The sequence below is a fragment of the Beta vulgaris genome, chromosome 8 (genome assembly GCF_026745355.1).
Source record: "Beta vulgaris subsp. vulgaris cultivar EL10 chromosome 8, EL10.2, whole genome shotgun sequence".
NCBI lineage: Eukaryota > Viridiplantae > Streptophyta > Magnoliopsida > Caryophyllales > Amaranthaceae > Beta > Beta vulgaris.
The window spans coordinates 46,091,362-46,103,099 of record NC_079209.1 but is presented as its reverse complement, the minus strand read 5'-3'; the positions used below and the strand labels follow the sequence as shown (position 1 = coordinate 46,103,099).

The following is an 11,738-nucleotide window of genomic DNA, read 5'->3' as shown; positions in this document are numbered from 1 at the left end:
ATGGTGGACACAACATTTAGTATAAAAGCTCAATATAAGAAACTTCAAGGTGGTCCTAGCAGGCAGGCTCCATGGGTTCAGCCTGTATGGAACATATTTTCAACACCAAAGCATAGATTTATTCTATGGCTGGCTGTTCAGAATAGATTGAAAACCAAAAGTAGACTTCTGCAATTTGGTCTGAGCAATGATGACAGCTGCCCAGTTTGTATGCAGAGTACTGAAAACATACAACACCTATTCTTTGAATGTGTGTTTAGTAACTGCTGTATGAGAGAGATTATGGCTTGGCTTGGATTTAATTGGAGGAGGAAGAGCCTTTTTCAAACATGTCGCTGGATGAGAAGCAGGTACACTGGCAACAGATTCAAGAGACAAGTTGGTCTAGCTGCGTGTGCAGCTGTAGTTTACAAGGTGTGGCTGAACAGAAACAAAGCTATCTGGGACCAGAATGTGAATACTATTTAATACACTGTAAATGAAATTAAGTATATTGTGAAAAATAGAATTATGCAGATTCTAAGCACTAAGGTGAAAGAAACTGATAGGAGATGGCTTGAATTACTGTAAATACTGGGGATTGTCCAGTGTTAGCTAGGGGCTTTTCTATAAGTTGTCTTTAGGTGTGGTGTGGTTGTTTTGGTTTTATTGATATTACTTACTTACCAAAAAAAAAGTGTTGCTACAAAGCATTAAACTGTTGCATATAGCCTAATGCAAAATCTTTTAGGAAGTATTTCATTTGGTCTTATTGCATTAGCCTATTGCAACACTTATTTTGGGCAAAGGCAACGTTTCTTGGAAGTGCTGTGAAATACGTCAAATGCAACACTATTCTAGTGCAACGTTTTGGTGCATCTAATGCAACACTTTCAAGTTTTATTATTCACCTCCATTGTGACATTTTTTAATCAAATGCAGCATTTCTGAAAATTTTAGCAACTACTAGGCAACACTTATTCATTCAATTTGCAACATTTATTTGCAGTGGTACTTTGACTTATATGCAACACTTGGTAGAAGATATGCAACACTTTCTTTTGTCACTAGCTAATTGAAACACTTGCAATAATATATGTAAATATGTATAACCTCTAATACCACTACAAGAAAATGCCAAATCAACGACGGCTTCGCTGCGACGGCCTAACAAACAGTCGTTATTATTGCAAATAACGACTGTTTTAGGCCGACGTTAGCATCGATGGCCTTTTACGAAAACAGCGACGGCATAAATGCACGTTGATTATGAACGACCGTCTAAAATTGTCAGTGATTTTATTATTTTAAACTGTTGATTTTTTTTGGCTTAGGCGACGGCTTCAAACAGTCGCTGATTTAATTTTTAACCTTTGTTGAATATTTACTACTTAAAGAACTTCCTCCTACTCAAACGACTGTATTCTCCAAAAACAAAAGGAATACAGTCATTTTCTAAACGCAAAAGGAATGTCCTTCCAACTGCCATTGAAGGCGCGACCGGCGACACGCCATTTCGCTCTCCTTGCCGCCGGTAATTTCTAAAGGTCCATGTTTATTTACTTATTTATTTATTTTTTAATTACACATCAAACCCTAAAAATTGGGTTTTTGGGATATAGGTGGCTAACACGCACCACCTTATGTCGGCGCCGTATAATTCTCTCCTTCCGCCGCCGCAACCGCGTGCTCTTCTTCTTCCAGTCCAATCCGTACGTTCTCTCTCTCTTCAATCTCACGTTTTTTGTTGTTTGTTGTTGTTGTTGTTGTTGTTGGTTGTTCTTTTGTTTTTATTGTTGTAATTTCTTGGTAATTAGTGTTGTTATTGTTGTTGTTTAATTTGTTGTTGTTGTTGTTGTTCTTTAATTTGTTGTTTGTTGTTGTTGCTGTTGTTGTTGTTGTTGTTGTTGTTGTTGTTGTTGTTGTTGTTGTTGTTTTGCATTATGTGACTTGTAATTAGTTCATACTATTATACTTGGTGATTAGTTGTTCTATTGTTGTTGTTGTTGTTGTAATTTCTTGGTAATTAGTGTTGTTGTTGTTGTTTAATTTGTTGTTGGTTGTTTGTTGTTGTTGTTGTTGTTGGTGTTGTTTCACATTATGTGACTTGTAATTAGTTCATACTATTATACTTGGTAATTAGCGTTATATGGAATGTTGTATGTGCATATTTATAATCATGTCTGTACTAATCAATGAATGTTTTTGACATCAAATTCATATCTTTAGCAATAATGGTGATGAACATTGATAAAGAAGTATGTACTGCCGATGGTCAATTTGCATGATATAAACATTATATTTTACCTATATTTCATGTCAAACTAATCACATACTAGTTACTATGTCCTCAAAATTTTTTTAAACTCAAAAATTGAATTCTCAAATTTAAGACTTTTGCATGAAATGAGTTGTTTTAATATAGTACTATTCCTCTCCCACAAAACCCTAAATACCCACCTCAAATCCACCTTCCCAAAGGCATCCCTTTCTCTCTCTGGCGGTCTGGCCTCGCCACTTTCTCTACCTCCCAAAATTCCACTCTTCTCCTCATGCCTTCTTTCTCTGCCTCTCCTTCACTCCCTCTAATCTTTAAGTTAGTAAACACTTTCTCTAATCTTCACTCTTCCCCCCCCCCCTTTCCCTCAAATCTCTAATCTACTTTTGTTATGGTATTAGGGTCCATAATTGATTTGCATAGAATGATTTAGTTTTCTTTGTTATGGGAATTGATCGCATTATTGTTGGAAATTGGAGTTTGAACAAAGAGATTGGGTTTTAGCCCACAACTTCCCACTTAGTTTAGCAATAATTATAATTGATTAAATGAGATTTAGACAACTTCTTTTGGTAGAAGAAGAACATTTGTAGGAATCCTTTGCTATCAACAACTTCAAACTAACTTCTAAGCCCTACTTATTTATTTTTTTTTGAATTTTTTGGAACTACTCACCAAACCCTCATTCGGCTTTGTTAATTTAGGTGGCCAAACACCATTGTCTCCTTGCCGTCGGACTGTGCCGTCCCTTTGCCACTGTCTCCTTGCCGCCGGACTGCCCTGCCGCCTCTAGGTACGCTTTAATTTATTAGTTTATATTACTTTGAAGTTTGGTTACTTTAATTGTATAAGTTTAAGTTACTATATAATTATCACAATAATTTATATAATGGTTCGTTTATTAAAGGTTATAAAAGTTAAATACTATATTATTATCGCAATAATTAATTTATTGCACATTCCTTTATTTAGTTTACACTATTTTTTTTGACATATTTGTTTTCGTGGAAAAAGTTTGGATATATAATGTTATGAATTTAATTTAAAATTTTAAATAAATATGTCATCATCTTATGCCTAGAACTGTATGATAGACTACGTATGTGGGTTGTTAATGACTATTGTGATTGAAATGGTTTAGAATTGTAGAATTGGTCACCATGAAATGGAAGGAGCGTCGGTGGATGTATGATAGATATGATAATGGGCGTTACTTGAGGCCCGAGTTCTTGAGTAACATGCAGGATGTGAGTAAAGAAGTTGGAGTGAAGATTGACGATGTTCCAATTGTGAACGAGTTAATGGATGTGTTTCCAAGTGAGATTTCAGGTATGCCACCTGCGAGAGCTGTTGATTTCACAATAGACTTAGTTCTTGGAACTGCACCTATATCTAAGGCACCCTATAGAATGACACCTCCTGATATGAGTGAACTAAAGATGCAATTGGAAGAACTACTGAATAAAGGTTATATTAGGCTGAGTGCATCACCTTGGGGAGCTCCTGTGTTATTTGTGAAGAAAAAGGATGGGGATGAGGTTGTGTATTGATTATAGGGAGCTGAAAAATATAACCATCAAGAACAAATACCCTTTGCCTAGAATAGATGACCTATTCAATTAGTTGAATGGAGCGAGTATATTCTCAAAGATTGATTTGCGTTCAGGGTATTACCAATTGAGGATATCTGATAAGGATGTACCTAAGACTGCCTTTAGAACGCGTTATGGTCAATATGAGTTCACTGTAATGCTATTTGGGTTAACCAATGCTCCTGCTATATTTATGGACTTAATGAATAGAATCTTCCATGAGTATCTAGATAAGTTTTTGGTGGTTTTCATTGATGACATACCGATATATTCGAGGAACGAGGTTGAGCATGATGAGCACTTGAGGATCATGTTGGAGACGCTTCGGGAAAACCAATTGTATGTCAAGTTCTCTAAGTGTGAGTTTCGTTTGGAGAAGGTGGCGTTTTTGGGTCACTATGTGTCTAAAGAAGGAGTCACTGTAGATCCTGCTAAGATTCAAGCTGTGAGTGAGTGGCCAACTCCAAAAAACTTATCAGATATCAGAAGTTTCCTAGGTCTAGCTGGCTATAATAAGAGATTTCTCGAAGATAGCAAGGCCTATGACCAACTTGATGAAGAAAGAGTCAATGAGTGGAGTGAGAAGTGTGAATAAGCCTTTCAGATCTTGAAAGAACACTAGTGGAAAAAAGTTCAATCGATGTGGTCAAAACCGGGCTTACCGTGAACTGATGCGGTCCAAAACCACAGCAGTAAATGATTAACTGCTGCGGTTGACCACCCCAAAATCATTTTTTTTGCATACTTTGATTGTAAATCAATACAAAAACAATAATATATATCAATAATCATTTTATTAAGCATATTATGCTCAATTGGAGCATAAACATAAGTAATTAGATACATAAGGCTATTTATTATAATTTTAACATCATACTCAACTATAACTATATCATATTCTAGGTATCTTAAGAATCAAAAACATCATCCAAACATTCACCATGCGTGCAAGATCCTCCCAATTCATACCATTCACCAAAGCAACACGGACACCGGGTTACTTATGTCATGCAGAGCACTTTGTAATTTTGTACCACATGCCTGAATATAAGGCAAACACATATTCTTAAGCTTGCACTGGAGTTGAAATATATCAGGGAGTTCTAACTTGGGTTTCATAACAATCTGCAGAGTATTGGACAAGAATTAAGGGTTAGAAAACAGAACAACAGTTCAGCAGAAAGTAAGTATCAAAGTACCAAATTTATAAATTATTGTACCACCTGATCAAGCACAGATTCTAGTGATAATTTACTTGCTTTACTAGCATTAGAGTATCCATCATCTGGATTCATCATAGTGGGGGAGAAGTCATTTCCTGAATTCAGATCTTTTGGTGACACTCGTAGGGGCCTGAAATTCCTCTTTGCTTCTAGTGATGCAAAACCTATACAAGTTGAGGAGAACTGGATAAAACATGATGCAGCAAAATATATTGTGAGCTAATTTTTAAGGAGCAACCAAACTGGTGAGTTCGTTGCAGGAGCTAATTTTTAAGGACCTCGAATTACAGTTTATTAATCGAAAAAGAAACAAAATTATCCATAGATAAATCTCCAAGCACCTTAAGTGGAAAGGGAGTCTTGTGTTTGACAACTAACAAGCATGAGCATCACTAGGATTAGGCTCGGGATAAGACATCACTTCTACTAGACCTCAAGAATAATAAGAACCCGGAAGTTAAGTGGCATGTGAACACAGAAGATGAAAATGAAATTAAAGTAAGTTCAGACATTCCAAATGAGAAAAATGGGTTATGCATTAGATTAGATTGATAGTATTATATTATAGCAGTATTCATATTTTGAATTAGAATTATATATGACAATTCACAGGTCAAGCATCACAATTAACAGCATTAGGGAGCTCATCAATCAGTTACTTGGGTGAGGGAAATGAGCCTGCTTTCTTTCCTTTTCCCTTCTTTTATGATTCTTTGTTATTATTTGCTTTAGTTAGCTGGCTTAAAAGGTATTTTTTGATACTCAATCCATCTGCTCATGGCTCCAGGATATGTATGATTTTATGGCTTTGGATAGACCATCAACTCCACGCATAGATCGTGGACTTTCACTGCATAAAATGATCAGACTGATTACAATCGGATTGGGTGGAGAAGGATATCTAAATTTCATGGGAAATGAGTTTGGGCACCCAGATATAATTGATTATGTTGTTGACCTCATCAACATGTATTGATTATTTATCTGAATTTCGCTTCTGGTTCGATAGAGCTGCTGGCTAGCAGGGAGATAGTGGCTGAAAGAGCAAGAGACTGAAAACCAGCAGAACAGGAGATGTAATTATAAACTGCTAATCAGGGTTATAAAGGCTAAACAGGATTGGCTTCTTAATACGAGTGAAAGATTGATTCCTATATCGTTCTAGGATACTACGATTTGGGAGATAATGGCTGAATAATTGAAATAATCTTTCACACTTGGTTAAGAATAATCAGTGAATCACAGGCATAAGAATACAGAAAAAAGACAAAGCACGATAATTATAACATAATTTGGACGAAATATAAAATGAAAAAATTGTGCTTGAGATTTGATCAGCTAGGGATGGAGCATGGACAGTAAGGATATGAGTGAACGTATATGTAAAATGTTGAGCAAATTACAACTTAGTACCAGAACCAACATTCTCCCCTGCACCAATGTAATCAGTAGAATTAGAGGAAAAGGCAAAAAATCCATAGGGCATAGCTTTGTCCAACGCATAGCACAGATTATTACACCTATATCCTTTTCACCAGAGAGGACCAAAAGGACTACTGAAAAGCAACAAAATTCACTTTTGAATATGGCCATAGAAAACAAATATAGGTTAGAAGATAAACCTCTGCACGAATGTACTGCACATCCTTTAAAACAAATTCAGCAGCACGGTTATGATCTTCTGCTTCTAGGACAGAGAATACATCATTTGCAAAAGCTTCCTCAAAATTAAAACCACAAAATGCGGTAAGATCAATGTCTCCATCAGGAAGATAAGTCTTCAATTGTACTGATCCGAAAGGATAAATCTGACAACATCCATCTAAGTGATTCCATGTACAACAAAGTCGGTAAAACAAGGTAATTTAGAAGTTCAATTTTCCCAATTTTATTGTATTAACGAAATCCTATCAACACTTATAATTGATATTAGTTTAGTAAATTTTTTCTATTGATATCAACTGCATAATACTTTTACACATGAATACTAAAGAATTAATGAAATAAATAGTGCAGCGACAGACAAGAATTAAAGGAGAAGTGAAAGTAATATGATACCGACAACGAGCACAATCTCGCTGCTATGCATAATTCGAAAGCCCCATGACAATGGAAATTGAAGAACATACCTCTTGTAACTCCGAATTTCGCCTCTTTGTTGGGTTTTCTTGAATTTCGTCTCTTTACTTGAGTTTTCTTGAATAATTTCACCTAATTGCTGCGCTCAAGACTTGAATTTTGCATATATTTATGAAATTTGGAAGAATTTTGGAAGAAATCTCATAAATTCTTAACCTTCCTCTTGCAAGATGTGGGGGATTGAATTTCTGTTCGTGGTGTTTCTTCGATCAGTTATGTGTTAATGGTTTTTGTTCCTGGTTTCACAACGAAGTATAGCGGGTATAATCGTTTGTTTTTTTTAAAATTTTTTTTTGAATTTTCGGATAAAAATATAGAGGGAATTGATTAATATATTAGAATTTGTGCCAATTAATTAATTAATAAAGACGTTGCCACATATAACACCTACTGCAATGACCCTATTTATAATTTCATCTAATGCAACGACAATCACTAAATCGTTGCCATAGATATACCTAATGCAACACTCAACGTAAAGTCGTTGCAATAGCTCAATCCATGAACCTAAATTGAAAAGGACCGTTGCAATAGATGATCCTACTGCAACGGTATAAAAAACAGTCGTCGCAATAGCTTATTTTAGCCATTGCTTTTGATTAAAAATGTAGTAGTGATTGTTATTACTTTGTTCGTCTCAATTTCAGATCTGTTTCAAAACAGATTGTGAGACATGTTTCGGATCTCCCTATGTCGTGAGATAGGATTTATTGGTTCTCCTTGTACCGTGAGACAAGGCATATTGGTTCTCCTTGTGCCGTGAGACAAGGTTTTTTTTTTAACTGATTTGAGTGTGGTTTGCTCTCAAAACTCAATATTTGATTGGAGCACCTTTTTGCTCCGGAAAAACCATAATACGACGAGTTCGAGAAGAAGAGACGTTCTCGTTGTAATGTTATATTTGCAGGTTCGAAAAGAATGACGTTCTTGTTTGATTGATGATTGATGGGTTCGAAAAAGATGAACGTTCTCATCATTAAAAAAATTTTGAAGATGACATCACCATATTTGTGCATCTCGACTTCAACAAAGAGCATAATTTCCAATCGCAACGTTCGTGTTACTGTCGTTACGATTGCGGGAGGGTGTTAGAGATATGAAATATCGGAAAATATATGTATGATATATTTTCCATATTGATATTATATATTAAGATAATAATATACTTATGTTAAGATATTATTTATTTATATCTTTAGGAAGATTGTTTCTTATCTTATGTTACCTTAGGTTTTGTATAAATACTCTACTATTGATGAATAATATCAAGAAACACAATTATCCATTTACCCTAAATTTGTCACTTATCCTCTTTCCTGAACAAAAAAAGGGCTTTTTAAATTCCTTAGCTACATTGTCCACACAGAAAGTATAAGAGCAGTGAATACTTTTATAGAAATTAGGAAAGGTGAGAAGATCAGCTGTTGTAATAAGCGTCAGTAGTAGTATTTTTGTGTTTATAGGTTGGTATTAGCTCAATGACGGCTCCACCTGAGGTTTTGTATTAATTTCATTGAGGTTTACGTTACCTTAGCACAATTACATATACTAGGTTACAATCCCTGGAATGATCCTAGTCCATGATCCTTGGAAACAAACAACAGATTACAGATATATTGTGCGGATATTACTAGAATCATGTACACAACACATGTTCATTACATATACTCATATTAATTTCTCTTACACTCCCTCTCAAGATGAGAGTGTGAAGGTGTGATCACTCCCATCTAGCCTAAGAGTGTGTTGTACTGATGAGCAGGAAGAGCTTTGGTTAGAACATCAGCTAGTTGCTCTTTAGATGGCACATAGGATGTTTGAATAGTGCCTTGCTTAACCTTCTCTCTTATGAAGTGACATTCCACTTTTATGTGTTTGGTTATCTCATAATAGACTGGATTTGCAGCTATAGAGAGAGCAGCTTGATTATCACATTTAAGAGCAGTTATAGGAAGTTTCTTTATACCAAGGTCCTTTAGAAGACTCATTAGCCAAGTGATTTCACAAGTGGTGAGAGCCACTGCCCTGTACTTAGCTTCAGCTGATTATCTAGCCACAACACTTTGCTTTTTACTCTTCCAAGATATAGGGAAAGTGTAATCCCCCATAATTTTAAAGGATTTTATAAAAATATTTTAGTATTTATATATTTATGTTTAAACATAATCTAATTTTAAAATAATTTAACTATTTAAAAAGGTTGACTATTTTAAAAAGTCAAATGAAATTATTTTGAGGATTTAAGAAAGTTAAACTATTTTAATTAAGCATGCTTTGATAAAAGTTCGTTTTAAATACTAATTTATATTGAAAAAGAAGTCTAATGGACTTGAGGAACCCAAAATCCTAAATGGATAAGGAAAATGAGTCATATTGATGATAAAAGTTCTAACTTATTTATCCTATTCGTCATCAATTTTAATTGAGCCCAATCTCCTTTTCCTAAGCCCAAAAGGGAAGCCTTATTATAAATATCCTAATACCCAATTATTTTACCCCATACAAAGAATATTTTCTCTTTCCTCTTCACCCAAACTCACGGCCAACATTCTTTTCTCTCTCCCTTCACACATTTTTTTTTTCGCTTTCTTCTTCTTCCAAGTTTTCTTCTTCTTCAAGTAACGTTTCTTCTTCAGCAAGAAACGTCACAAAACCTTTGAACTCTCAACTGGTGCGTCCCTGCTGCTGCTGCGTGGCAATTTCCGGCGCCTTGCATCCTCTTTCTTGGTTCTTTGTTTCTTTGGTTAATTTTTTTTCTTCTTCCTCAAGATTCCATTAAATACTATGTCTTTATGCTTTCTTTTAATGTCAATCATGATTATTGGTTTTAATTTATTGTTTTAACAAATAATCTTGATTCATATATATTATATATTATAAGAATAAAAATTCAGATTTGTTTATTATGGTTAGATTGAAGTTTTAATCATTAAAGCATGGGTTTTTAGGGTTTTAATTACTAGAAAACCATATATAGTAGCATGTTATATACTATGAGATTGATTTAGTTTATGATTTTAATCATGTTTACATATGTTTAAAGAGAGTTTTATAATTTTTAAAGTTGCTAGAGTTTCAAAAATAATTTTATTAATGGAGTTTTAAGAGTTTTAATTACTAGTATGGTAGTACTATGCTAGAAATTAAAAGTAATTGAAGTTTAATAGTAAAATCAACTTTTGAAGATGTTTAAAGAGGATTTTAAATATTTTAGAGTTGTTGTATTTTTTATTTAAAAGTATTGATTTTAGTTATATTGATTTCTAGGCGGAGAATACTCTATAGGAAACTTTTAAAGAATTAAAAGTGGTATGCCGACTAGTTTACACAAGGTACGTACATACCTGTGTGCTATATGATTAGTATAATGAATTAAGGAGAAAGAATTTTAGTATTATGTATAGGAACTTATTAAGTTCATATGTGATTTCTAGTATGATTGATTTCTACATGTTTTATACCTGTGAGCAAGCATGTGTTTTTGAGATTTGTGAGTAAAGATTGTCATGTTTGTATGGAATAATTGATGTAAGCATGTAGAAGTGAATTTTATTTATTAATTCGCATGAGGAATTAATATATGTTATAGAGATTGAATCATGTTATTCATATGTTTCCTTGAAATTATTAGTTTCATTACTTTATGAGGACTGTGGGCCTTATTTGGTAAGTTGATTAGTTATGTCTTTTTAAAGATAAGATTATTGTTGGCTAGGTTCAACAAGTAACAAAGTTGAGGTTAAAAAGAAAGTAAGTCTTGGATAAGTTGTGATCACTTATTAAATCCTAAGATAAAAGAAGTTCAGTTGTGACTGTTTGATTATTATTATTTCTGTGTTGCTTGTATGTATGTAATAACAAGTGATAATTGGTAATTAACATAAAGTGTAACGAGAATAGTTATAGACTTTAGACTGGTGCACGTCTAGAGTTGGACATTAAGGGTTGGAGTACATGGTGGTAGCCCATGGCTTTTCTAGGTTATGGATTGATCACCATCCCTCTTTTATTTTCAAAGGTTCCTCAATATCGCAGGTCATTCTGGAATATGGAGTCGCGCCCGTATTTCGTCTTCTTAGTGAAGGAATTAGTAGATAAGACAACTCAGTTCCAATAACTATTCCATTAAAGTAATAAAAAGATGTTTAGAGTTTAGTTCAGTTAAAGTTATATGCAGATTATTATTTGATTATATTATTATTTATCTCTGCATGTTAGTTATTAGTATCATATTAGGAATGGTTATGTTTTAGTATGTAGTACTCAGCTTTGCTAATTACGTGCTTTGTTTGTGATTGTGATCATGGCTTTGCCTTATTGATCATGTAATGACCCATTTTGGTGAGCAAATTCAGTAAAGCATTAACATTATAGGTTTGCAGATGTGCATCATCGGGAATCTAGAATGGAGGCAATGTATAACTATTTATTTTATTTTTCTTCATTATTAGGAATATACATTATTATATTGGTTTGAATAAGACTCATTTAGATTGTTGATTTTTAATTACTTGTATATTTATTTAC

At 34.0% G+C, this 11,738-nt stretch overlaps 1 protein-coding gene across 1 annotated transcript; it reads left to right on the top strand.

Annotated features, from left to right (window-relative positions):
• On the top strand, positions 1-468 carry LOC104884351 (uncharacterized). The gene has a single exon (XM_010668991.1). It carries the CDS (start codon positions 1-3, stop codon positions 466-468), a length of 468 nt encoding a protein of 155 aa, XP_010667293.1.
• Positions 469-11,738: the final 11,270 nt, after the last annotated feature.

Coding starts and splice junctions, on each gene's coding strand:
- LOC104884351 (XM_010668991.1), top strand. CDS start 1: ATGGTGGACACAACATTTAGTATAAAAGCTCAATATAAGAAACTTCAA.